The 27,851-nt window shown below is 45.6% G+C and overlaps 2 protein-coding genes across 4 annotated transcripts in view; one reads left to right on the forward strand and one right to left on the reverse strand.

The window, feature by feature from the left end:
* The window catches only part of parvg (parvin, gamma), a 9,044-nt gene extending 6,636 nt beyond the window's left edge, over positions 1-2,408 (forward strand). Inside the window, exons 13-14 of one of the 2 annotated variants that reach the window (XR_013812089.1) lie at positions 73-199; positions 904-1,019. Coding sequence is in view for 1 of the 2 variants with exons in the window: in XM_079743186.1 (XP_079599312.1) it covers positions 904-1,004 (101 nt within the window). In the remaining variant the exon portion in view is untranslated. Of the gene's footprint in view, positions 1-72; positions 200-903; positions 1,020-1,141 lie in introns of those variants that run through there. The other variant, XM_079743186.1, reaches the window with a different exon arrangement.
* Positions 2,409-4,579: 2,171 nt separating this feature from the next.
* shisal1b (shisa like 1b) overlaps positions 4,580-27,851 on the reverse strand; it is a gene marked incomplete at its 3' end in the record, with an annotated part of 32,245 nt that continues 8,973 nt past the window's right edge. Inside the window, exons 2-5 of one of the 2 annotated variants that reach the window (XM_079743188.1) lie at positions 19,165-19,400; positions 16,220-16,433; positions 13,810-14,106; positions 4,580-7,960 (exon numbers count right to left, since the gene is read on the reverse strand). In XM_079743188.1, the coding sequence (XP_079599314.1) occupies position 7,960; positions 13,810-14,106; positions 16,220-16,433; positions 19,165-19,231 (579 nt within the window). In that variant the 5' untranslated portion in view covers positions 19,232-19,400. Of the gene's footprint in view, positions 7,961-13,805; positions 14,107-16,219; positions 16,434-19,164; positions 19,401-27,851 lie in introns of those variants that run through there. The other variant, XM_079743187.1, reaches the window with a different exon arrangement.

The following is a 27,851-nucleotide window of genomic DNA, read 5'->3' on the forward strand; positions in this document are numbered from 1 at the left end:
CTCATACATATATACTATATGTATCCTGCACCCCGTAGTAATCTGATAAAAGCCTTTTTCTTGTTCTTGTAGTGATGTGGACACAAATTGAGGAAAGACTAAGATTAGAAGACTAAGATTAGAAGACTGATTGGGGGTGAATGAGCCAGTGAGTGAGGGTGCAAATCAGTCTGCAAATAAACATCTACTGACATTGCAGGTGAATACGCCGTTCACACAGATTGCACCATCCACAACTAAACACTCCAACATCCATTAATCCGCCTGTGCATGATTCAGCTTTATGTTTAGGTTAAGTGATTTGAAACAAAGTAAAAAGTAGCTGCTCTGCCTTATCAACTCCAACCTGTAATTGAAGAATAAAGCTTTAACATGATAACTGTTATTTCAACCCCCGGCACACTTCATTTAGGAACGAGCCAGGAGCTAATTAAATGTGTTTTTAGTGTCTTTTTAATTACCAGCGTAATCTCTTCTGTGGAATGAGGAATCCCAGAATGCAAAGCTCGACGTGTGTACACTCTGCACATTAATTAGGTTAACTTGTTGCGAGAGTCCATCTTGATGTCACCTTTATTCAATTAACATTGTGAGGGGGGGCGTGGGGGGGGGAGGGGGGGAGAGTAATTTGGACTAGGACACGTTGATTCGATTTGGCGCTATTATTATCGCTGTCCCTTGATCTATGACCTCTTTTATATAATCTGTATGTTGGTCGCCCTTCAGTAGAAGCACCAGGGTCCTGTTGCTGAGAGAGAGAGAGAGAGAGAGAGAGAGAGAGAGAGAGAGAGAGAGAGAGAGAGAGAGAGAGCGCATGCTCACGCGCAAGTGATATAATTGATTTGTACAAGGTAGCCAAATCCTAAAATAATCCCTAACTGGCTTCTGCTGATCTTGTGACAGATATCATCTCGAGGGACGTTAGTGCCACCTTGAAGGTGCTGTACGCCCTGTTCAGGAGACACAAGGGGAGACGGGAAGCAGCGGCGAGCGCTCAGAGATGAAAGGATGAAGACGGGGTATGTTGCTGTCGATCATGATCACTAGTCCCACATATTCCCCCATTTAACGGATCTTGAAGTGAATTGAAAGAAATTCTTCCAACTTCTCTTTAATGCCCATTCTCTTTCTTTTTTCGCAGACACAAAGTAAAACAAAGTAAATGCATTGCATGGCAACTTACATGAACATACTGCTGATGTTTTGATTCAGGAATAAATATCTCACTATATATACCGGTGTATATAGATACGTTTCTGTTGAATTTCTCCGTTGATATCTGTCAATTATTTCAAAGTGCCAAACGTATTACATGATAGATTTCCAGTGTCTGATAACAATGGCCCAAAACTGAGGGAGAAAGAGAGAGAGAAATAGATAAAAGACAGCTTGACAGGCATTTGGAAGATAAATGTTTTTGGCCAGAAGTATTCTCTTGTTCATCATGGGAACGTATTCTCTCAAAAAGTACAAAGGTCGCTTTTCTCCTTGCTTAAGGTTGACCGTCCAATTTACAGACCTTGAACAGTGAATAATTTCAAATGGCTGTCATGACCCCAGTTTTTCAATCTTGAATATAGGATTATTTTTACAGTGCTGTACCTAGCATGCATCACAATTATTGTTGAACTAGACTTGGTGTTCAGTTTGAGAAGGCTAATAGACTTATATTTCTGCCTGGATGAGGATGATCCCTTATTTCTAAAGAAAACTGAATAACCTTGTAAAATGTTGAATATAAAAACCTTATATGATGACATAATTACAGTTAGCCTTCAGGAATGAACCACTATTTGTGCCCGAAAAATGTTACTGAGACAGAACCCATGGTCACAACATGAACAGCTTGTCCCCAATGCTTCCTACTACATCTGTAACAGACGTTGACATTGAGTGCAATGGAACTGTGCACTCGGTTATACTTGGCTTACTCAAGGTTGAACCCTACACTGGACACGCGGTCAAAGCAAGTGATGACCTCACTAACCAAGGACTTCACTCAATAAAAACTCACTTCTCTGTCTCACCTCGGCGAATCTGAATGGTTAGATGAACGCATGAATGTGTTATTTATGCGACCGAAGCGTCCATGATGTTAGCTTCAATGGAGTGCATGCCTTGTGTGTGTGTTTGTGTGTGTGTAACACCCACAAGGTCATGTTTGCCTTTTGTTCCAGTGTAACAAAGGCATTGCCGTTGTCAAGCTCAGTGTCGCAGTGTATTGTATGTTCAGGTCTGTGGCCAGGCAGGAGTACAAAGAAAAAGGAAACCAGGGGAGACCAGTGATGCTGTGGATAGAATCTGGGCTTCAGCAATCATACCATGCCATAGCAGGACCTCAGACAACGAGCCTGGGCCGGAAACCAGATACCTCAGAGGGGGAATTCATTGCCTATTACAGATACCTACCTCCCAACAACATAATTTGTTCAAACTAATCCAAAGTTTAAGAAAGTGAAACTCTGCATTCCCCCAGATTTGAGCTTGTCTGTCTTCAGACAATAGATTTTTGCATTTTTAAAGTCTGATTTGTGTGACTTATTTTATAGCTAGCTGCTAAAAGGTGAATTCATTCACACTCTAGAAATGGGCATGACAAGGTTTTAATGACTCCTAGTATTGTATGTATTGCGTATTATCATATTTTATAATGGCAGCCCCACTCACACACGCACGCAAACATTCTTGTCCACAAACAGGAATTAAATAAAAAGTTGACCGCAGGATGAATTGCTCCATCATAAAAGCTTATTTCCTTAACAATGATCTTGAGTCACATATACAGGCTATATTGAAAATAGCATTCGGTGTTGCTCAAGCCCAACTGCAATATACTGATGCAACATTTGCCACGATGTGTGTGTGTATGTGTGTAAAAGCCTCTAGCGGTGCAGCCGTGGGGTACAGTGCTAACCGTACTACAGTGTTTATGCTACTGGAACAGTTGCATAGGTGCTCACTAGTGCCTTGCAGTCTTGCCATTTCCCATTCTGCTGCTGCCGAGTCCTTTGATGCAGCTGCACTCTGGCAGATGTGGCATTCACTGGGACGGCGTGTTCTGCTCTGAGGATCCGCACTGAAACACTTTCACGGTTTTAGGATGTTTTTTGTACTTTAAGCTGTAAGGAACTTAGAAGGCCAACAATCTATTGGATGTGTGAGCCTTTAATGACAAACAAGCTATTTAAGGGGATCAAATGTATGGACTGTAAAATAGAAAATAGAAGATATTGATAAAATATATGTTGTGTGTATGCAATTTACAACGAATGCACAAAGGCTGTATGTTAACATATTCAATAGGGTACAGACACAATTTTTTCTTCAAATCTCTTTGAAGTGCGGTCCATCCATCAATTACACAGTGAAGTGAACAGCAGCTCCTCATGAATGGACTGGATCTCACAGGAACATTAAAAGCCACTTAAGGGGCACAGTGTCCAGCATTAGCGGATCTAATGTGGACTAGCGGCCTAATAGCATATAAATGGCTGAATGTTTGTCAGGACGCCGCTCCTGCTGATTCTTGAATAACAAGCAGATGTGGATATCAGGACAAATGAGCTCTAGGTTTTAGTCTCAGAAATGCCACTGTGGGGTTTGGCCTTCTGGGAGAAATCGCTTAATGAAAGAAATGTGTTGGCAGAAGGGGTGGTTGTTAAAGGACTATACCGGTCTGGGTGATCAAACCATCGTAGCTGTCTCTCTTGGCTTCGCTAGAACATCTGTTCAAATGAACAACAAATCCTGCTGAAGAGCATTTGGCAAGAACGCGTCTGCCGACAATGTAAATCATAGCAATATAACACTTTTGTCTTTTCGAATCAATGTGCGTCGGTCAGTTAGTTTGTGTCAAAATAACAGTGAATTGTGTTACATGTGCTTTGCTAAATGTCTTAACAAAAAGACCAAAGTGCTATATTGCTATTGTTTACATTTGAGCTAGGCGCATTAACGCTAAATGCTATTCTGCAATAAGTCAAGAAGTCAATTTACCAACAACAAGAAGTCAATTTACCAAATGAACGAATGTTTTAGTGTAGCCAGAATAGACGGTTCTGAGGGTTTGGTCACTGTGTCCTTTAAGTGAAAGTTAGCCGGTGAGATAAAGGTACGGGTCATTGCTAGGTTCTAAGTGAAAGCTAGCTACTAATTTAAAGGGACTATGCTATGCTGATTGAATGCTAGCTAGTATTTGAGGCAACATATCATCACAAGATTCTAATTGAAAGCGAGCTAATAATTGTAGGGGACACGTCGTTGCTAGCTTCTAATTGAAAGCTAGCTCTTGATTTGAGGGGACCCATTATCACTAGGGCTGAGGCGAAGCTAGCTACTGATTTGAGTGGGTAGCCTACACATAATGAGTTCTTGAACAAAGTGAAAGATGAGGTCAGAGTTGTTTTGTGTAGGGGTTGGGTGTAAAATTGGAAATAAACTTCTGAGCAAAGGCTCACAGATGCCTTGACAACTTGGGGAAACAAACTTTGGCATCCCGTCAGACGCGGTGGCCTTTGACACGCTCGGGACTGTAGCAGGTGTGTATGATTGGGAATGAGGTGATGTTGGCAGCTGTACCTGTAGACCTGTGCCTGGTCCTGTCGGAGACCTTGTGTAGAGCTGTCAACCTCCGTGTCTTAATGGCCAGTCAGGTGAAGGGCCACCCCTGAATAGGACTGATCTTTGTGTCACTCCGCATTTGACGTTTTATTTTCGAAAAAAAACATAAAACAAACAACTTGAGATATGGGCATGAAAGGCGTGAAAATGATGACAACAATTACACACAAAAAAAACATTGCCAAACCAGCAGTTTAGTTTAAACACAATGGAAAAGATAAAACTCATTTTTATTTCTTCCTGCCGGAACGATACAAAGTCAACAAGTGCAATAAACAATTTGAACTGAATACGGCACTGAACTGCACATTCTATCTAGCGGTAAAACACATTAGACAGAACGTGACGCACACAATCGTCACTGCCACACCCAACGTGAGGTATCAACCACTACAAAGCATCAGCGGACAGGTGAGGGGTCAAACCGTAAGGCAACTGTAACCATAACAACCTGGAGAGAATTAAACAGATTACGGGGAGGGGGTGGGTCGTAGGCAACCTCCACTCCCCTCCCCCGTTTCCCAGAGCCACACCAAAATACCTACCACGTCACATTTAGGCCATTCAACTAAACGGTAAAACATCGCTAGTTAAAGTAGCTAGTTGCTAATATGTTTTCCGAACTTGGGGAGTTTTTGCAAGTGTATTGATTTGGGGGGGGGGGGGGGGGGGGGACATTTAATACGTTAGTAGGAAATGTCAGTTGACTTTGTGTACTGTAAGGTGTTTATCTTAGTTTTTGGAATATTGGAGGCCAGATAAGGGCTTTCCTTCAGAGGGCAATGATACACAGCGCGATAAAGAGGGCTCTGATTCGCCTTATTATTGGCCAGAACACAGCTTTCCCCCGCAACACTGCGCAGTCTCTCCCATATCTGATCCCTGCCACCACACGCGGCTTTGAAGAACCAATTAAATCCCCGTTGGTTTGGCAACCGGGGCTAAAAATTCCCCTCTTTCCTCGGCTCACTGACGTTCACGTTACAGGTGAGGGTGAGGGTGAGAGAGAGAGAGAGAGAGAGAGAGAGAGAGAGAGAGAGAGAGAGAGAGAGAGAGAGAATTGTATATCAATTGGTAAACCTCTGACCCTGAGTAGAGCGAGAGAGAGGGAGAGAGAAAGGTTCAGAAGTTAAAGAGGTATGAGCGTCATTTAGCGAACTGCGGCTCTCTTCACCAATTATTTCACTGGGGGCACATTCGATTTAATATGGAGAACGTGACGGCACTAGCCTACTGAGGGGAGCACGCAATTAAAATTTAGCCGTTGAAATTGAAATTGGCTTGCTCCAACAGCTCTGCAAATTTGAATATTATTGCTGATAACTGAGGCCCATCTGCAGCGTTTGACCAGAGTTTTGTTGGACGGCCCTTTTTGGCACTTTAGAACAAAACAAAGATGCAAAGTGTGACCATTGTTAAAGTACGCTCAGTAGCAGAACTTATAATGGTGCGTGTCCTTGTAACTAGTCACCCTTCCCTGTTTCTCTTTGCTCTGGGGACTCCGCCATGTGCGCACGTGCCAGGAGTTCTATGCACGTGCTCATAACTTGGCTGCCGTCCCAGTGCAGGCTTCCCTGGTGGGATGAGACATCCTTCCCCCACGCCTTACTGTATTGGGACCTCCGCACCTAAACACCTGGTACCCCCAACCCCCTTCCCAATCAACCCATCAACTGCTCCCTCCACCTTCTCCGCTATATATACACTCGCCAAAAACCCATAACCATCAAATTCAAATCAACTCAGAGAAAATCGTTTTGTGTTGCTTCTATCAGGTGCTACTCGCTGTGGCATGTTGGCTTACATAATGATTGTTTTCGCTTGCGTTCCCCGTTGCACTGTTCGTACACTGAATATGGATGCATTATGCTAATAGATAACTATGGAATCCAAATGAGGTTGTGACCTGAGCAAAGGCTCCTATGTGAAAACCCCAGGGGCTTTACGCCGTGAGGGAGGTGTGATAATTTGACCTGCCAATCTTTCTTTCTCTTTCCTTGCACCCACTCGGTTCTGGTCTGAATACACAACTGTACATTATTGCTGATGTTGGAGGCTGTTTTTTTCCATGGGTTTATTTGCTTATTATGGCGTTAGTGTCTGACAGTTGTCTTGTAATTATTGTGGGAAATATGGTGTTTCTTTATGAATGATCCAAATCAATATTGATGCATGTTGTATTGCTCTTCGAACCGTTGTACAGCTGGGAGGGGGGGAGGGTAACAGAGTGTCGTATCACCACAAATACCACCCATCGAAACACACCTTCCGCACACTAAATAAATAATGGACTTAACTAGAGCAGAGCCCGCTTGTAGCCCAAATTAGCTGACGGTTAGCATGGGCGCCTGGTTGAGGGGGTGTCCCTGATCATTCGTGTATCTGTGGAGGAGGAAACGTTTAGCTATGGTCTTCACCAGCCCTTATTGCAACCTTACCATGCTACTGAGGGAGTTTATCTTGCGTAAAACATTCTGATACAGCGACTTCTGTATGGCGCTGTTCTGTTGACTGGATCCCATTATAGATAAATCCGTTTCTCTCTCGGTCTGTGCTGTTTTTTTGTTGTTTTGTTTTGTTGTTTGAACCAAGTTATAAAACTAAGGGGGTTATGCTCTGCATCAACCTGGGGTAAAATCAGTTTACAGAACGCCAACCACTCGCACTCGTACATAAATAAACCACCAACTAGATAGCACACAACTGTGTCTAATTGCTACTCAACACAAACTGACACAGCAGTGTAAGAGACACCATATATCTAAGAAAGATATATATATATATATATATATTCGTTTTCTTTTTTTTTGTTAAAAGCCGACTGACCCGACTTTTGCCACTTTTGCACAAACTACAGTTTGTCAAGTGGCGTGCTGGGCACGAGTGGAACACACCAAACTGTTGTGTCATTTCGTGTCGGAGGGAGAGGGGGGATCAGCTAAAATGGCTACGAGCAGCTGAATGTGTCTGGTGCTGCTTGTTTGTTTTTTTTCTTCCTCTTTTTTGCTGCAGTGGCCTGATAGCGGCAGTAAGATCCTCCCTTCTCCTCACATTCCCCTTCAGCAGTCCGTTGCTGTGCAGACTCAGTGTGACGGGCCCGAGCCGGCTTTTCCCTCTTCAAAAGGTCCATTGGCAGGTTGTTGTGCTCGTTAGAGACGCCAAGCTGAGGGTCAGGGTGAGGGGGTTGACAGGGGGCAGAGGGTGGTGGTCGGGGGGTCGGGAGTAGTCCCTGTTGGCTGCTCCGGAATGGTCCTCCACCGTCCTCCCAGCTGGGGTGACGTGATGGTGGAGGTGTCTGTGGGGATCGGGAGAGGTCCTCTGCAGCCACCAGAGCATCAATCTGAGGGGAATAAAGAGAGTTGGAGGTCAGCGCAACGCTTGAACTATGAACTTTACCCTGACCCTTTAGGGTCGCCGTTTGAGAGTAGCTCACGACTTATGGCTTGCCTTAGCTGTTAAATAACACATTTGAATATGCATAGAGAATCACCGGTGAGACCATTATTGGCTACCTAATGCTTCTATAATTAATTTGAAAGTATGCATGTATATCTTGAATGTCAAACACATAAAGGTCAAATATATACGCCATATTTGGTGTCAAAAAAAACAAAACGGAAGCAGGACTGTCGATTCTCTATTGTTTATTATTTTTAACATGAGATGTGGCCGTTTGTCATTCTCGACGCCGCCCGTCAATCACGTCAAACAAGGTCAGAGTTGACATTGTAAACCGTTAGCCGGTATCTATTTTCGGGGGAGCTTAACCGTCAGGGCGAATAAAGGTTATTCCACGGGATTTATCCTCTGCAAATATCAGCCCCATACACTCTCAGCGCTCCCTTAAGCTCAAAGCAAAGAGCTTGGTGGTCAACAGATTCCATTAAGTTGCGGCTGCCACTGCTTGTGGAAAGCTCCATGATCCCGTTGGGCAACATGGGCATAGTCTGGTCTCCCAGGAATGCTTCACCCGGAATAGAGACCGAACCCCCTCCCTAAAGAGGATGAAAACAACGCTGAAGAAGCGGTCGGCATGAATATTTAAAATGGAAAGATGTTTCCTCGAGTCATTCATGATTCATGATTTGGGTGCCGTTACTTTTTGTTCGGAAAGATTAGAAATCCCTCAGATATGGCTCTTTAATTCGGACGGAAACAGCAAGACCCCGCTGTTTTCTATCTGCTCTTTAGAAGACCATTTGTTCGCTACCTAAAATGCAGTTTGTACGGTCTCGATTAAGAGAGAGAGAGTTAAACGATTTGTAGTGTTCTGCTGACATCCGAGTAGAACTAGCTTTTAGCATACTGTAGCGAACCGTATGCCTGAATATTGTATGCCGATACACAAAGCAGATAAAACAGCATTAATAATGGTAATACCCTTATAGACGCAATGTCTTTGTTTCACTTGATCTGTTCAAGTATATTTATACTATACTCTCTGGCTTGACTCCACAGGTAAGCCTACAAGCTAACCTGTGGAGTGCTGTGTACCGAATAGAAACCGACCAACAGACAAAGTATCCCAGTGTTTCTTTGAATGCCTCCCGTTCAGGGACTAAATCACGTCACACCTCAACAAATAGCAGCATACTGCACACGATTGCAAAAAACGTATTGTATTTGTATGATTAAAAAATGTAAAGGAATAATAAGCGACTGGTTCTTTGTTGAACTATGTTATTACTGTAGACATTCATTAACTCACTCAACAGATGGAACATATTGCTCTAATTGGACTGCATTCTCTGAGCTGTTCAAATGGACAGCCAGGCTTGCAGATCATTCAAGATGTATTCTTCTTTAACAGTTCAGCAATACGCAGCGGCTACGAATGCAATTATGTGGAATAAAGACTATAGAGGGCTTCGGTTCACGCGCGTGGACAAAAGACATGCAGAGATGTTTCATCTTGTCCGATGCAGCCGAATGTGCACTTACCCTGACCCCTTCAAGCTAGCAACACACCAGAATATTCACCCAATTTTAAACCTAACGTGTCCCTGATGACTGCTAGTCAAGTCTTCTCTGAGTTTGCCCTAGTCTGGATAGTCTGCGCAAAATAGTCGTAACCAGCGTTCTTGTGCGAAAGTGAAACCCTGCCATTAAATGTGCGTCTCGCCCAGACTTTGAGCTGCGGCTTAGGTTGGTAAAAGTCTTCCAGTGTGTCCCAGGCTTAATTGGTCGAGCCATGAGTGGGGAAATGAGACAAGACAGGGACTAATAGAGTGATGGGCGCTCTTTACCGCGGACCGGCAGCCCAGGGACAAGATCGATCGGGTCACGGAAGGATGCGCTGCTCGCTAAAGGGCCGGATGGTGAGTCAGCGACCGAGCTGGGAGTGGAAGCACCATCGGCTGACGTGCCCCCATGCCTCAGCTCTGCCGGCCCAGCGGCTCATCAACTCTGGGTGGGAGAAAGTTGGCAGCGAGCGCCAGCGCTGCAGGCAGCAGATCTGCACTTAAAACGAGGCGCTTTAGAAGAGTCTCAACCAACTTTCTGCAGTAGGCAGATACGGCGTCGACTTACTTTCTTTGAAGCCACACAGCTCTCAAAGCAGCGTGACCTCTGCTTTTGTCATATGATTAAATGTCATGACTTGTCGTTCTTGCTGCAGTGTCACCAGGCCCACGGGGTACCTTTCAAAACCTCTCCTCCGTTCCTAGGAGAGAGTGTGCAGTGGCTGTTGTTTGCTTGTTTATCAAGGCATTACACTTTTTGAGAGGTTTCGGATCACACTTGTCTCCGCGTTGAATGAATAACATCACGTAATGTTATGTTAGTCCTGCCTTGGACATTCCAACCGAATGCGGGAGAGGGAATACAGAAAACCTTTCAAACCTCCAATTCAGTTAAGTAACACAATCCTACTTGGCGGAGTCAATCTCCTACATGGATCATACACGGTTTTGGAAAGATGGGACCGTTATTAAAGTTGTTATTGTGTTTCTTAAAGCTAAACAGGAAACCTGTGTCGCAGACTTTTTAATAAAGATGACTCCATGAAGAAAATAACAACGGGTTCCCAGGTCGCCCACACTTAACCCAGCAGTTCTGAAGAGACACACACGCACACAGACACACACACCTACACACACACCTACACACACACACACACACACACACACAGAACGTCGTCTCATATAGAACCATGGTACACCGCGTTCCCAGAAGGAAAACAATGCACTTGGAACAAATAACTATACTATTAAATAGAAATCCATGCTGTGAGAGGTCTTGGAGTAGCTTTGAGGGTGGTATCCTCCATCTTTCATTCATTGCTGCTTTGCCGCAGGAGTGCAATGTTTCTCGTCTGTGTTTTAGAATGAGCCGCCTCCCTGGGACTTTGTTTACAGTCGTTCAACAGATGTGGAACCAGGTGGAGGCACACACACACGTCAACCCTTTGTTTGTCAACCAGCTATAGGTTGTCATAGCAGGGACAGGAGTTACTGTAGTATATTGTGTATGTTGTTCGACCATAGGGCAGCCATTCGTCCACATCCGACCACAGGTGTATATACAGTATTTGTCTGCGTGATAGAAAACGTCTTACTGTGGGAAATTCGCGAGTGTGTGAGTTAGAGAGTCTCTCTCATCACTTAGAGAACGAATTTGTTTGAAAGTTTCCCTGATCCATGTAATTGAGATTCCTCCCACGCATCTGTAATTTACATATCCGCAGCCTCCCTGTCGCTTGGGATAAAAGCGTGTAAGACTAAATAGTAAATAGAAAGTAGTTGGTTCTAAAAGTGGGCATTCTCTTCACATTTCTGTTGTAAGCCTGTGAACATTTTTAATTGAAGGTTTGAATATAATTGTTGATGAAAACAAAACACAACTCTGTGTTTGGCTATCCGTACTAACCCCAAACAGTTTTGTTATGAGCACTACCTTAAAAACAATTATTCTGCGTAGTCATGAGTTTTATGCGTAAAACCGTTAAACAGTAAAAAACTGTAAAAACAAAAAATTAACAGTATTCTCATCCCAGAACGTCCCAGCGCTCCTCTCATTAAGACCTCAGCAATCGCCGCACGACCAGCCGGCTCTGGCATTCACACAACCTCTGCATGTCCCTGGGTCTCCAGTTCCACTACCTCCTCACTGGCTCCCACTGAGGCTGCAGGTCAGCCCGGCGCGCACAAGATGGATGGGTCCGTCCAACAGGAGCAGACTTCATGTCTAATAAGGGGCCTCAGTGGAGGCGTCCGCTTTTAGCAAAGTAACTCTTCACCAGTATAACAGCCTACGGATCTCCCCCACTCTCTCGCCCAATCTCTCCCCCACTCTCTACCTCACCCGCTCTGTCTCCCTAGCATCCTCCTCTTTGCTGGCAGAACCCATTTGTCATATCACTCCCAGCCCTCATTAAATTATCATATCTGGTATGGAGAGTCTTGGGAGGCGAGGGGTTTAACCCCTAGTGGGCTGGTGAGGGGTGGCGGAGGACTGGGTGATGAATTGACCGAACAGGACCTGTGTTGGGTTTTTATCTGGATTGGTTGTGCAGGTGTTGGTTTGTGATGCACTGTGAGTTATGGGTGATGCAGAAAGAGTGAATGATGCTCTCCGTGGTGAAAGGGGTTTGTTATAACTTATCGGCCAGGACGGTGATGTTTTCTCCTCCGGCCTTGTCTGCTTTGAGCAATAACGGACCGTTGATTCTAAGTCTTGACCACTCAAAGACAATTCAACAGATATCAAAAAACAAAAACAACAACAACAACAACAACAACAAAAAACAACTCACAACCTTCCAATCTTGTCTTTGTTTTTCTTAAACTAAAGTATACATTTGGGATCCCAAAATGTCTCCGTATTGATTCCTAAGACAACCACAGACAGTGCTAATATCAGTTTAATGTAGGACCTCCTGGCTCGTGCCTTGTCTTGGCGTCCTGGCTGATGACAGCTCTGTAATGAGCTGCTCCTGGAGGATGTTAAAATAATGATCTCTTAAACAGCGGGTTTAGCCAGGCTATTCTCAGTTGAGTGACAAAGACGTCACGTGATCGAGGGAGGCGAGATAACCTCATGACAGATGGCATTTTTATTATAATATCAAACCCATCTTTGTCTGTGTATTCAGCCTGGTCACGCGTGTGTGGGCAAGATGATGGCAGGCCCAATTGAGTCGTCGAAAAAGGGGTTATGGTGCTGAGTGTTCGATCCCAGATGACCACAGCCTGTAGGCATTTGAGAGCAAGTTGGCTTACACCTACCTGCTTCTAAATTACATATATCTGTATTCACTATAAGTGATGCATAAAGTATGTGGGCCTCTGCTACCACGTGTTTCTGAATGTTCAGTGTGTTGATCAGAATCCACAAAAGCTTGACACCGCCTAAGCACACACAAGATGTGCTCATTTAATTAGACTTAATACAACTTCATTCTATTAGTACCAAATAGAAGAAACACAAGTTAACGCATCTGATTTTAAAAAGATAATTAAACGGTCTAACAAGCTTCAAGCTGTCTCCTGGTAATGGCAGTGTTGAGAAGAGGTATGTGATGTAATCGTTAAGAGTCTAGACGAAGTGCAAAACGGAGCGGAGGAGATGAGAATCGTCTATGACGTTTTAATACGGTCGCAACATATTGAACGCTACCTGATTATCGGCCGAGCCATACATCACTCTCCCCCTACCCTGCCATCATCCCTTCACTGAGACAGTACAAAGCGAGACACATAATGAACGGCATCCTTAAGGAGAAGCTGAGTTTAATAATAAAGAAGTGCCTGAGACGTCAAAGTGCATCTGGAACGAGGCTCCTTTTGAGCGAGCTTCTGCTTTTCCACGACTCCCGCCCGGTCCCCAGTCGCTCTCCCTGCCTGCCCTTCAATGACACCTGCCACCAAAGTTATGGAAATTGCCTCCACACAGCAATAAAGCTCCCACTTCTTTTCATAACCGAACAATTCAGCGACTCACCGTCTTAATGCAGCGCGATTAAGGGGTTGGCCTTTTTTGTCAAACCTGACAGCAGTCAATTGGATTACGGGCCGATATCTAGAGAGCGGTCGAAATCTGCGTCGCCGTGACTCAGAGAGAGGCGAGAGAGAGAGAGAGAGAGAGAGAGAGAAAAGAGAGAGAGCAAGAGAGGGACAAAGAGAGATAGACAGATACAGAGAGGGGGAGAAGTGAGTTTGACAAAGAAAGAGACAGGCATGAGAGCCTCACCAGGCGGTGGAGGTGTTGTAGGGCAGCAGCGTGGGGCTGCGGCTCTCCCCCCTCAGGCTCTGCTGGGGCTGGCAGTGGGCCGGCATCATGGGCACGGCCTGGGCCTCACTCTCCACCGGCATGGACTGGTGCCACTGGCTGCGGGCCTTCTTCAGCCAGCGGCCCCCCAGGCCCCACTTCTCCAGGTACACCCGGCACAGCTCGTAGTTGATGGCCGAGTAGTACAGGAAGTCCAGGGCCAGCAGCACCATGACGAAGAAGCCGTAGATCCACACGCCCACTAGGGCCGTGTAGTTACTGCAGAAAGGGGGGAGGGAGGAGGTGGGAGGGAGGAGGGGGAGGTGGGGGAGGAAAACACATGATTACCCCCGCCGGCTCTAATCAAGACAGAGTGTCCTCGCCGGTCTCCTCCGTTCGCTTTCCCTTTTAAAAAACTGTTTAGGAAACGGTCACTTTCATTCGCGCTGGGGTCTTGTTAATCGGTCTCCCTTGGACCTTTTCTATCTATAGCATCTCCTAAATCACCTCTCTCCCACTTCCCAACCAACTTTCGACTAATTCCCCTCATTCATTACCTGCTTCCCCAGGATTTATGTGGCGCACATTAAGTATCGCCCTGAGTTCGCCCTGTGCTCATAAATTTAAACAAGGTAAATTCACGCAAAGCAGGTTCCTATTACAAGACGCCAGGGAGCAGCGAATGTGCAGCCAGAGGTAGTAAATGTCTTGGGGGGGGCCCAAGTGCTTTGGTCCTATTAGGATCTATTACAGAGTGAAACATATTACTGTGCTCCGATGACAGATGATATAAGATTTGATCTTCAAAAATGAATTCATCGCATGCCACATCTGTCTTCTGAGGTTTTGACAGCTGTTCTCAGACTGTATATATAAAGTAAAAATACAGTCCGAATCCATCTTTCCGTTGAACCCTGGAACTAAGTTTGATACAAACAAACGTGGCCTGACAATACATATTTGATGAAATCCAACACATTTCAAACATCAGCGTCGCTCCAACACACAAAAAAATCACACTCCAAAACCCAATTTGCACATTTTCTTGCCTAGTGAGTGACAGTGGTCCTTGTCTCTCTCTGCTCGTGTGGGGGAAGCCTATCTTATGTGCACAGGGATAAATGTGCAGTGCTATTTCAGCCAACGACACCATAAGGCGGGACAGAATGATTTATCCTCACCACTCACCCCGGCTTAAACAAACGTTACGCAACGGTAAACATGGCGACTTCCAGGGAGGAAAAGCAGGGCCAGGGTGACACATCAGCCCCGGAATTACCTTGCCTTTCATGGTGCTCCTTCATTTCACGAGAGGCACAACAACAACCGCTCCGTTCGGATGGAGACCCGTTGCCATCGCGCTTTTATTGGCCTTGGATTTGACACTTTAACAAGGTGACCGGGATACAGCCAGTTGAAGTGGGAGCGTAGAGGTTGGGCATGGGGGGGGGATGTAAGAGGTTTCTTGTACTTGAGGCTGGGCCGGCGGATAATATCGAGCACGCCAGCACATCCCCACCTCGCCGTCTAGTGAGCGGCGCTGAAAATGGCCTCGCCGACGGGGTCACGCTCCGCTGGAACGACCCCTGGTACCCTGCCATTAGAGGAGTCAGCTCCCCACCTGTATCCCAGCTAAACAACCAGCCACCAACACAGCTTCCCCACTCAGTCCCAACCCCGGTCCAACTCTCCCGTGTGGTTTTGTTCAACACCCAGTGAGTATGTTGTGTTGATTCAGCGTAGGCCAACGGCGTGTCATAGGCTCGTCCCGCTGTGTTGTCGTAGGTTTGGGAATGTGCTAGAGTTGTTTGGATGGGAAGTGGTCATGTGCTAGGGCTTCACTCTGGCCATGGTCGCTCTGTAGCTGCACGGTGAGAGAGTGAGAGAGGGTTAGAGAGTGCAACGCCTGCCCAGTCCCTGTCGTCCTGACGTCTGATTCTCACAGCAGAGGACAATATGCTAGAGGGGAAGTGACTCTACTTTGCAGTGTTTTGAAGCCCACTGCGGCTGCATGTCAAGATAAAAGTCCTTGTGTTGAACAGAAGTCCGACCCTGTTAATTCAAAGCAGTCTGTCAGTCTGTGTATATCCGCTGCTCCTCATGTATAACGCCATCCGACTTGCCAGAGGGAGGACAACATGTACGGCGTGCTCTTATTTTCTAACACATTCCATATAGACAACTTTATACAAAAAGAATACAAAGAATAAAAATATAAATCGAATGACTTGACCTACATTTGGCTTGAATTTTGCTTTTGAACAGTCAGAAGACAATCAGAAGACTAACAGAAGGCTTCTGCCTCTGCTTGATGGACCGTAGTATGTGGATAGTCCCCACATATTATTATTTCTGTGATTTTATGAATGAGCTCATGGTGAATGCTGCGTACTTGTGCGCGTAGCCGTCAGTGGTGGAGGTGAGGTTGATCTGCATGACGGTCTGGAACTCGGTCTCGTTGCAGCAGTACTTGAAGGCGGTGTTGTTGTGGTGGCAGCAGAACATGTACGTCTTGTTGTCCGAGAGGCGCGGACAGTGGAAGCCAAAGTGGTAGCGCCCCTTGAGGTCGGAGTAGGGTTCGCACACGCGGTAGTGGGCCGAGAGAGCTGTGGTGACAGGGGAGAGAGGGGGGGGGGGGTGAGAGAGATGTCAAGCGGTATCTCTCCGAAGTGTTTATAAAGTAAAAACATTGAGGAAAAAAAATAAGTTCGAAAAAGATATTCAAAGTCTCGTAAACATAAATGAAGGCCTCGGTTCCACCTCACTTGTCGCTTTAATTAAACTTTTATCTCCCTATCGCGTGATGACTCAGTGGGAGTCACAGCAAGCAAGGACCGCGTTTACAGGCGACCGGGTGTGTAATTAAAACCCCTACACTGCTCCAACTCCAACTACAACTCGCACCCCAATCTCCCGGTGTGCGCGGTAAGTGTGCACGGTATACAGTACGTATAGGCTACCGCAGTGAGGAATGAAAACAAAATGGATTGCATTGGGTTATACATGATGAGAGCACTCGACTTCCTATTCAATATTTATTTGATCCGTGACGTTCTACGTCCAGCGCCAGGTTATGTCATGAATCCTGCATGTTAAACCAACCAAACCCAGGCCACCTCCACTCCCTGCCACCTCCCCCACATCTGAGTTTCTGTTGCAACGGAAGCTCTGTCAAACTCCTCTATAGAGTCGTTTTTTTTTTTTAAAACAGCCCTGGCATCATTTCGCCCGTATTTTAAATATTTAGTATAGCGTAACACACATCCGAAACACCCACAGAAATCTCATTCAGAGGTCGTGTCTGGATGCCAGCCCTGGCACATCAGCTCATGAAATGTGCATCCAAATGACAAGGCCGACTTCCACAAAACAAATGTCCACCCCGGACCTCCAGAACAGGATAAAGAGTGAATACGGATTGTTGGCAACCGTACGCTTTCCTTTAACCCTGGGATTAAATCCACAGAAACCTGCGGTGGCAGCTGAGACTTGGGCAGATAATCACCAATTACACATCTGTCAGAGATGCGGACGAGAGACGGGGAGAGAGAGATTGAATCAACAGTAGCGCGGGGGGGGGAGAGAGTTATACGTATGGCTCAGCTGACTGACTCAAAAGGCAGCTGACTGACACCTTCAAAGCCAATCAGGAAGAAGCTGTATGGCGTCTCCTCACCTGGCATTCCCATTAATAAAGCATGGATGAGATGCGCTGCGCCTGGGAGCTGCCTGCTTGTTAGAACCTGCTAGAAGCTCCATGGAAAACAAGACACTGACCCTGTTGCATCAACTTGTCTGAACACAAACACGCGTGTAGAGGCACATTTAATCAGACACTAAACACATAGGCACACACACACAAAGTCGTTTATGCATGTGCGAACATCCACACAGTAAGACACACAATCACCTATGCTTCTGCGTACAAACACACGCACACAATCCTGCTGATCGGTAATTAAAGGCTGGGGGAAGATGTTGTTGATTGTGCTCATTAGAGTAGAATTTTTCAGCGCAGCTTTCAAAAGCCCACTTCAGAAAAGCAGATTTCAGCGCGTGTTTCATGCCAGCAACCCACAGAGAGGTGAGTGTTGTTGTTTTATTTCCTCAATAATGTCAGACCGGAGCAGATTGGCTTTCTAAACAGATGGAGTTCAGCTCGGTGATAATGAGTTTTTTTCATTGACATGTACAACACACTAGCTCTACCCCTTCCTGAGACAAATCTAATCGACAGCCTGTTCCTGCAGAACAGGAAGTACGAAACAAGAGGAGGACGACGACACGGAGACGAAGCACGCAAACAAATCACCGGTAGAAGGATGGTGAGAGGGAGAGAGAGGATGTTCACTGTATCAGTGTTGAGTGTTGAGACTTTGGATCACTCACCACATGTTGAAATACACCTACTGGATCATTTTTGGCACTCCTATTTTTTTAGCCATTAGAATTGAATAGTTTGTTCTTGAAATGAGCTTTCCGTATTAATTACCATGAAAACATTGATAACTTAGCATAGCCTTCACCTTAGGCTTAGTCCCTCCCCTTCCAGTGGACCACCACCAAAGAGTGGCATAGTAGTCAACGAAGAGAGACTATTAACTGTATGATCCTGTTAGATGTGTACTATTAATCATCTTTCTATGCCGATAAAATAGCAAAGGCACCTGACTAGCTGCGGTAGAAGGCTTGGGATCATATAAGATCGATACAAGGGAAGAAAAAAATGTCAGGCTTTAAAAAAACTAAACCTAAAAAACAAACAGCTGTTTTCGGTCAAGGCGGTGCCGTTAACAAAGCCATCTTGTTCATTAAATGGAAAGCATTGACGTGAGGATAGAGTCGTAGACATTAGACAAGCCAAATGTTTACAACCCCTAATAAAAACAAGGAACCTTGCGGAAGGATTCCCCAATAAGGCGTGAATAACAGCTGGTGATTCCGCTGGTGTCATGTCCGCCACGTCCAGATTTGTATTGATTTGATGTAACTTTATTCAACCATAAAGTCGCAAAAGGACATAAATAGGAGAATTTCAAATCAAAATGTAGTTTTGAAGAACAAAAAGGGATAGAGCTTAAACACGCACAAAAATAAACAGAGTAACTTTATACACAGACACACAAAAAAAAGAAGCGAACAAGATTAAAAGACAAAAACTTGTGAACAATTAATTAGCAAAAGCTAAATAAGCAAAAGTTAAATTGCCAAAGTAAAATTTGCGAAAACTAACTTTGCCAAGTGAAGGACAAAAGTGCTCTTGTGTACTTTGAAGGATGGACGGACGGAAATACCCATGAGGAACATTAGACAGACGTAAGGCGACAGCAGACAGACCTGCGCTGGACAGCAGGAGGAAAACCACCGTCAGGACATTGAAGGACTGTCTGCTGGTGAGAGTCATCTTCTCAACCTCATTCAGGGGAGGGAGGGAGGGAGAGGGGGGGCGGACGAGGGAAGGCGAGGGCAGGTGGGGGGGGAGGGGGCGCCGCTCTGCTCTTAGTCAGACGTGGCCATTGGTCTGCTCGCCCGCTGCTCCTCTCTCACATGGCTGCCACTCGGTGTCTCTCCACCTAGAGAGAGACGGAGAGATACAGAGAGAGGCAGAGAGAGGCAGCGAGAGACAGAGAGAGAGAGAGCGAGAGTAAGAGGGAGAGAGAGAGTAAGAGAGACATTAGATGACAGAGCAGGTTTCATCACACTCTGGGCTGCTCGACCTACATGCCGGCTTGTTGAACTTAAATTGCTTATGGTGGTATTTATGATATTCTGAAGTGACATCGCCCACGCACCACCTCAACTGCTGTGTGACCTTGCAAACTGCTATAACAAAGCAGGAGACTTCTCGAAAAGATATAGCATGGATCTGTCTCCTTATTAAATGTAAAAAGTGACAGTTGTTATTTGTGACAGTAACAATGTTTCTACAAGCCCTGCTGGCAACCGACTTATGCACTCATTTTACACCTGGCTTTTCTCCTGTGCTTCATGAAATGAAAAAAATATATTATATAAATATATATAATCATTAATATTTTTCTACTTTTGTCTTTGAATCTGTTTGAGTTTTTCCAGTTTATCATCAACAGACTTAATGTTTAGTCAAAACCGTGTCAAGTCTGAGTAGAAGTATTTAGTAGATGGTACAGTATAAGATCAATAGACCATTTTTATTGTTCAGTTTGCTTTTGAAGGACACTTTTCACCAGTAACAGTTCCTCCAATTTGCTTCAGAGCATTAAGAATAATGTAAAGAGCAAGTTTTATTAAAATTTTTTCCCTCCAGATTGCTGCAAGCAAACCATTTAGCGGAGGATTGGGAAGCTTCATGTGGAAAGCCCTGAGCCTTAGGACCTGGGGGTTGGAGGGATAAGGTATTTCAGGAGAGATAGGGGTACATATCTGGCTTATAATGGCTCATCTGTATTAGATAAGGTCGCCTGAAATGGACTGCGCAGATAAAATATCCACATCTAGACCTTACATACGTGAAAAAGTCTCAACTTCTTTTATAAATTAACATTTCTTTATAATTGTGGGATTTTGCAAGTGTGGGATGTGTAAGTGATTCAATGTGCATTTTATGGCTCGGATTTAAGTGCAATATTGAAAACATAGCACTTGTTAGCAACATTCTGAATGCAGTGATCCTTTATTGGACAGGGGTTGCCATAAAAAGTTTAATGAGCCGCACACTTTACACAAATTTGACAGCAGCTCTGAATTATTGAAATACATATTGTAATTCGGAGCCAGCTGGAAAAATCAATAGAATAGTATTTTTATTCCACCGGACTCCATTCAGCGGACTCTGAATAGACGTTTCATTTTGTTCTGTCTGCCAGATGGAATCTCTTCAGTCATGCCGTTCAGAGGCCAGTTGACAACATAGTCCATAAAATCGAATAAAAAAAACAAAAAACGTAAAAAAAGTACACCTGCTCCAGATAAATACATTTTCAGTGTTTTTCTTCTCTGGGTTAAATTATTGAGTGAGTTTCCTCAAGGGTGTCAACTACAATGGCGCCTACCGGTCTACATTCCCTATTCATCCGCCATGTTGGTTTGTTCTTCGTTTGCTGGTTGAACCTCACCTCAAAGATGCACAAAAAAATCCCTTTCAGGGAGGCCGGGCGTACAGAGCACCATGTGTAGCACCAAGCAGAGCCGCTTTCATCCACTGGGTTCCTCAAGATGTTTTCCACGTGTGCCAGGCGGTTTCCTCTTCAGAGAAGCAGGCCTGGTAGGGTCCCCAGAGGCTTGTTAGAGCGCTGCTCCTAACTACCCCCTCCCACTCCTCCTCCCCCGTCTCTTCCTCCTCCTCGTCTTCTTCAGCTTCTTCTGCTGCTGCTTTTGGTTAAAGCTTTGACGCTCTGTCACATGGCAAATCTATAACCAGGGAGCCCCACTACAATCACCACCACCACCACCACCACCACCACCACATGCTAGCAAACACACACAGCCATGTTTCCCAGCGCAAAACAGCTTTTGTCTCGGTTCTATGATTCCCTCTGCTCTATGGAACGCCCAGGTTGTTTGCGGTTGTTTGCGTTGAAGTGGTTGTTGGCATTGAAGGCGGGGGGTTTGTTCACGACCGTTCATGGACCGTGTACAAGAGCGAGACAAAAGAAAGCAGCCACGCCTGCTGAAGCACGGACATAGATTTGCACTAAAGCCTTTTATTAATATATGGTGCACATGCTTCCTTACATGTACAGCAAATCACACACACACCCACTCACACACAAACACACACTCTCTCTCTCACACACACACACACACACACACACACACACACGCACACACAAATATGCATGAGCACATGCACATTTTTGCCAAAATATTTCTGTGCAGCTCTTAAAATAGACCACTGAGCAGGCATGCAACACAGTTGGAGGCTGCTAGGTCATCTACTGTTTACGCCTAAGACCTCGCTGAGATGAAAAGACCAATGCAAAGACAGTCCCGCCCTGCCGTGACCATGGCGCAGTACAGCACGAGATCGATTTCAAAGGGGGGGGGGGGGGGGGGGGCCTCTATTGTAAAAGACCACTTTTCTTTCTTACTTGTTGGTTTGCATCAACGTTGCTCAACCATAACGCCAGAATAGGCAGTAATTACATTCGGCTGCTGTTTACAACAGCAGTGGGAGGGGAGGAAGGGCTGGGGACAATAGATCAAAACAGAACTGGAGGCCTAGATCTGTCAGAGGAATAACACACACGGCACACGCACACCAAAGTGTGGTAAAGGGCCTACTGGTAGCCCAGGCTGACACTAGAAAACAAACATGGCTGCCAGCCTCCTGCCTCCCTGTGACAGATGACAGGCTGCTATGATTCACTGGGGACCATTGTGGCCTTTAAGTATGAAGGCTTCAAGGTTGTCAGGAGACCCACCCAGGCAGCCTTACGGTCTCCCATGCATCCCAGCAGCGTCTCCGTATGAAAGAGCGCTGCTTCTAATTCTGAAATGCCCCCGAGGGGCTAGTCCGCTTGACCTTCTTCGGGGTTCTTAGGTTTTCCTCCACTTTTCCCACAGAGGATCATGTGGGTGCTTTATTATGATCCCCGCTCACTCACTCACGACATTCTGCATGCTGGGTTGTCCTGTGTGTGTGTGTGTGTGTGTGTGCGTGCGTGCGTGCGTGCGTGCGTGCGTGCGTGCGTGCGTGCGTGCGTGCGTGCGTGTGTGTGTGTGTGCGTGTTGAGCTTGGAGCGCACCCAAAAAATGTATCTTAAAGAATGTTGCTCATTCTTGTTGCCAGCCCCGGCTCCTAATCCACGGCCGTGCAGAGCGCCAGTGATCAGTCACTGTTAAAAACAGGAACGAGTGGGCATGAGTGGAGCAGGGGCTCACAGTACTAAGTGGAGAGACTCCCACTCCATATGAATAAGTAGATGAGTATGAATCGCTTCAAAATGATTTCATATCTGGGCTCTAATGATGGGATCGCATCCAAATATTGTGCCCATTACGACTCCCTATGCGTGATGGCCACCCTCTCTGACTGTTATGAAAATAAATCTGGGTTTATACCGGTTTGATGGCATTACAGCGTCTCTGGGATACGCTGCAGAGCTCCATTAGAATCCCGGGCCCGTGTTGTGAGGTTCAGAGCTGTAATCGAATGACTGTCATTGGCTTGGAGGAGCGGGATGTGCTGTTGTGAGCCAATAAGGTGGTGGCAATAAGGAGTGGCAGCATTGGGCGTTGTAGTGGGAGGTTATTGGTCCGTGTGTGTGTGTGTGTGTGTGTGTGTGTGTGTGTGTTTCTGTGTGTGTGTGTGTGTGTGTGTGTGTGTGTGTGTGTGTGTGTGTGTGTGTGTGTGTGTGTGTGTGTGTGTGCATTTCTGTCATGGACAAGACACACATCACAAAGCCTTTCCAAAATTACAAATCTGGGGCAATGACAAAAATTTGCACTTTTGTTAAAATTCAGTTAAACCTTCATTAGTCTGACAACGTTGAATAACGAGGCATTTAGGAGATAAGAGACTGTTGTTTCTTTCCCTGAGTGACAAGGAAAAACTTTAAGTTTCCTAATGAGCTGCGGTCGGGTAGATTGTTGTGCAAATCATGTGCAAAGAACTGGACCGAAGAATGAGTGACAGCACAGCAAAGCACGTGCCACAACCACGGATGTGTTGGGAGTAAACATGATTGAACTGACTGCCATTACTTTGCAATATCATCAATCATTTGTCATTCATAAAGCATAGTATCTGATAGCCCTGGAGGGAAGAGACAGTGGATGGAAAGATGGATATGTAGCGTTTGACCACAGGTCGGAAAACAAACCGGAGTCACGACAAGAAATGATTGCCTCCGTTAGTGGGACGAGGAGCTGCGCGATGAACGTTGTTTTGATCGGTACAGACATAGCACATGAGTTAAGTACTGTATGCAGTTTTCCATTTCACATGACAATACACCGGTGGCATGGCTCGCACCAAATTCAACATTTGGATTGTAGAAAATGTCCCCAAAGCCTCCTGTTTAGTAAAGTCTCTCTCGCTCTCAAGTTTGAAAAATAATGTGGGAGATGTGTGAAAAGGCTTTTCGTAACCAGATTGCCTTCACTGAGCAAATATTTGCAGGGGCTGTAATTTGTCCGATCCCCCTGTGTTTAAGACAACTGAAATAGCAGAAATGCAAGAGCGGTCATTAAACTGTCATGCTTGTTATGAACAACGCACACTAATGCATGCGCCACACAAGACACATGCATCACAGCACGGCACACATACGTATTTCTTTGCTTCACCACCGCGCAATCAAATGCGTTTCATTTTTCATTTTTCTGTATTCCCTGCCAAGCAGCCATCTTTCAATTACCCAAAATGCCGCACTTTGATGAAAATAATAACTGTTTATCCGTCTGCACTGCATCCATTCCCTCTCCAAGCAATCGGAGAGAAGAATGCCGGTCTACTTTTGGGGTGGCTTTGATCACCATCACCTCAATATACTTTCCAGATCAAACCTCCCAAATGAAGCCGCACATGCTCACATCACTAGCTGTGACCCCCCCATCGCGTTCCCGTTGTCCTGGGGAAACTATGCTTATGCACAAAAGACACAGAGTAGAAGGCAGACATCCTATAATTATCATCCTCACAGTAACAACAAAAGGGTCATGTTGGAGCACGGTTGCCATAGCGCTGTTTACTGCTGAGCCGGGGCCGTACCCTAGAGAGCAACAGGCCTGTGTTGTCGCACGAAGCCACCACTTTTCTCTCCATGCCTGGACCGGTGTGTTATCACTTGGACGGGACTTGTCTAAGGCCTTGCTCCAATCGACACATTTCAAGAACAGCGGGGCTCCGATGTAAACGTGTCGAATGTTAAAACCACCACCGACCTGCTCAGAGGTAAAGAGTGAGGATCTTAAGGGCGTTGGAGCGAGCTCTTTCCTCGCTATCTAACACCCCTCGTTTTCCATCCATTCAAAGCCAACATGAGGACAAAAAGGAGTCGTGGCGTCGGTGTGTTTGTTTGGCGATGCCCCAGGGTGTTGGCGGGATAATGATTAAATATGATGTGTTTTCTTTTGTTCCATCAAAGGTTGAATAATATATTTCAGACCTGAAAGTGCAGCAACCGTATCGTTGTCAACAAGCCCAAACAAAGGCTATTAGCTGATAACTGCTGTAGCAGCCTCTAAAGCAGCATCCGTGTCAGCAGGATGGTCCATAACGTGGGTTGGTTTAAACCAAGATGCCGGAGCCATGTCCGCCCGTTTGTGAAGCCCTGGCAGAAGCCACAAATATAATGTTCCGCTAACCTCAATGCTTTCAATACATTTACATAGGTGGATCCTGGTGTTTTTGAAGCTAAAAGATCCGAAGCATTTTGGTTAGAATATCGTTTGGTAGTTCATCTCTCATTTTGAGTTTTATTTCAATAAAAAGTAATCAAGATTTGTATAATAATGACTTTTGGTCTTAGACTACCATTTCCGCCCGAAATGTGCAAAATATGGATTGTTTCCACTGCTTGTTGCAAAAACCTCAAACAATGGCAGTGCCCGTAACGCCAAATGTGCAGCTTCATAACGGCCATGTGCTCCCCAATGGGTTCCGCCACGGATGCTACGTCAATATGTCTATTGTCCTAACTCACTGTGCCCCACCTGCTTCTTCTTAGCTCAAACAACAACAGCCATATAACACAGCTATGGGCAAGGGCTCATAACCATCTAGCCATATTCAGAGCCTCTTCATGAACCTCTTAAATGCACCTACAGTAATTATATGCCTGTTCATTTACAGGGGGCAAATGATTTTTCGACTTAAATAACCTTCAAAGCAGCCAGAATTCAAATGAGATACTTGAGTATAATCAGATGAATGCAGTGGGAAATCAAGGCCCCTGCTGGGAATGAAGTAGGGAGATTTTTTTTTGATTTTTTTGTGAAAATTATTTCCGAGTAGAAAACGTCTGAGATTACAGAGGAGGACTGAATCTTCTTAATATCAAACAGTCAATTCCATTTTGAGACAGATGGAAAGGTTTTACTCTGTGTAGTACTTCAAAAGAAGTATGTCTTTCTGATGCTGGCCTTTACTGTTTGACTCTTCTGAAAGGGGGGTTTGTTGTGGTGGTGTTTCTGTAAGGACTCTGAAAAGTGGTTTTTTATTCCCGAGAGGAGGAGAAAGCCTTCTTGGATCTGAGTAACAGCAGGATTTCTGTCACCCTGAGGCCAAACTGAGGTTACATCTGCCAGCTCATCATTGCATTGGCATTATAAAAAGGGTTGGTTTGGTGTTTTTTCCTTCCACCGGGGGCTGTGCGATACATTTGGGATAGTTGGCCTACGCTCAGCACCAGGGGGCTGGGATACACATTAAAAAATAGAAATGTGTGCACTAAACTGAACTAAATCGAATCCCAACCGTTGCTCCACTATTTATATCTATAGCCACACATTATGTGTGATATACAGACAGCCACAGCAGTATCTCCAAAAAAACAGCATTCTTCTTTTGGTCGTTTTCGTCGTTTTTTTCCTTGACAAAGTTCTGTCTCACAAACCCCTTCTGACCCTGATTCTGAAACAACTCCGGCCCCTTGTGGAGTCTTGGGCCCCGTCCCCACGGAGCCGAAACGGGCGAAAACGATCCGGTTTCGTTTTATGCGGTTCAGGAATAGCTCCGCAAAGACGGAGTCATTGCGAAACCGCATCGAGCTGTAGAAACGCTGTAGTAACTATTCAAGGCGCTGGTTCTCCACAGAAAAAAGTGGAGCGCATCAATCCTTCGCGCATACAGCCTGCGCGCTGTATACAAACATTCAGTCACGAGGACATTCAACCTTTAAAATTGAGCAGAAATACTTTTTAATGTACAGTTAGTAATTAAATTCACCAAGGGGCTGTATTTAAAGCTACAAAAAGAATACAAATAAAATAATAATTTAAAAAAATCAACGCAACTCTGACGTCCCCCAAATGGTGGGGGGGCTAATGACGTCATCGTCTGCGTTTCAGGCGTCCACACGAATCCTAACACGAAACCGCATAGGTCCGGATAGATTCGAAACCACCTCCGAGTGTGGTTTCAGAAATGTGCGGTTTCGGGCACCGGAATGGCCGGCTCCGTCTGGACGGTCGGCCGAAACGCACAAGACTTATGCGGTTTCACCAAAAAATCGGCTTCGTGTGGACGGGGCCTTAGAGACGACGGTGAAATCACACAAGGTGGGACAGTGGTTGGCCGACCTCTGTTCGCCTGCTCTGCGGCCCAAAGCACATTCTGGGTGCAGACCAGAAGCAGCGGGGGTCTGGGGGGGAAGGGACCGGACCGGAGAGGGGATGGAATGGAACACGGCTGGCATTATGCAGTGCTCAGTCGACCAGGACTGTGTGTCCACGAGAAACGACGCAGCAAGCTTTCAAACACTGGAACTTTAGAGCACCAAACCTTGGGTTTTTGGTGTCGTTTCAAAACACCGGCGTGCCAAACACACTCCTGCCTGGAAAATGTGTACAAGTAATCCATTCTCCTAATCCGAGGTGGGCGTTCAAAAGGGTATCTCGCTGTGCCAAACCAGAATGTACCACACTCCTCTGGGTGTGAGCTCTGATAGCGCCGCCGCTGAATCACGGTCTGCTTTGAGAGCATGGAGGTATGGGGTGGAAGAACAATCTTGACGAAATCCAGGAATAGGTACGGATAAGGCAGATGATTCGAACTAAGGGTGGCTTTCACACACATTGGGGGGGGGGTACTCAGACACCCCTCATATTTGTAGCAGCTCTCAAAGTACTACACTGACACTAGACTCAAGATCCAGAAGTGAATGGGTTTCTGTGTGATGGTTAGTATGAACCTGGTATAAAAGTGAGAGGAAGTATGTAATGCCGTGTGAGTGAGGAGTCCTTCCAGACCTTTCCAAAGATCATTAAGGGAAGTGTGACTGGCCATACCAGGGGCATAGACATCTGTCAAGACTAGCCTGCACGTAGCTCCCCAAGGGACTCAACAAAGATCAAAACATGCATGAATTTAAGTTCACTTT

The sequence above is a fragment of the Pollachius pollachius genome (genome assembly GCF_949987615.1).
Source record: "Pollachius pollachius genome assembly, chromosome: 9".
Classification (NCBI taxonomy): domain Eukaryota; kingdom Metazoa; phylum Chordata; class Actinopteri; order Gadiformes; family Gadidae; genus Pollachius; species Pollachius pollachius.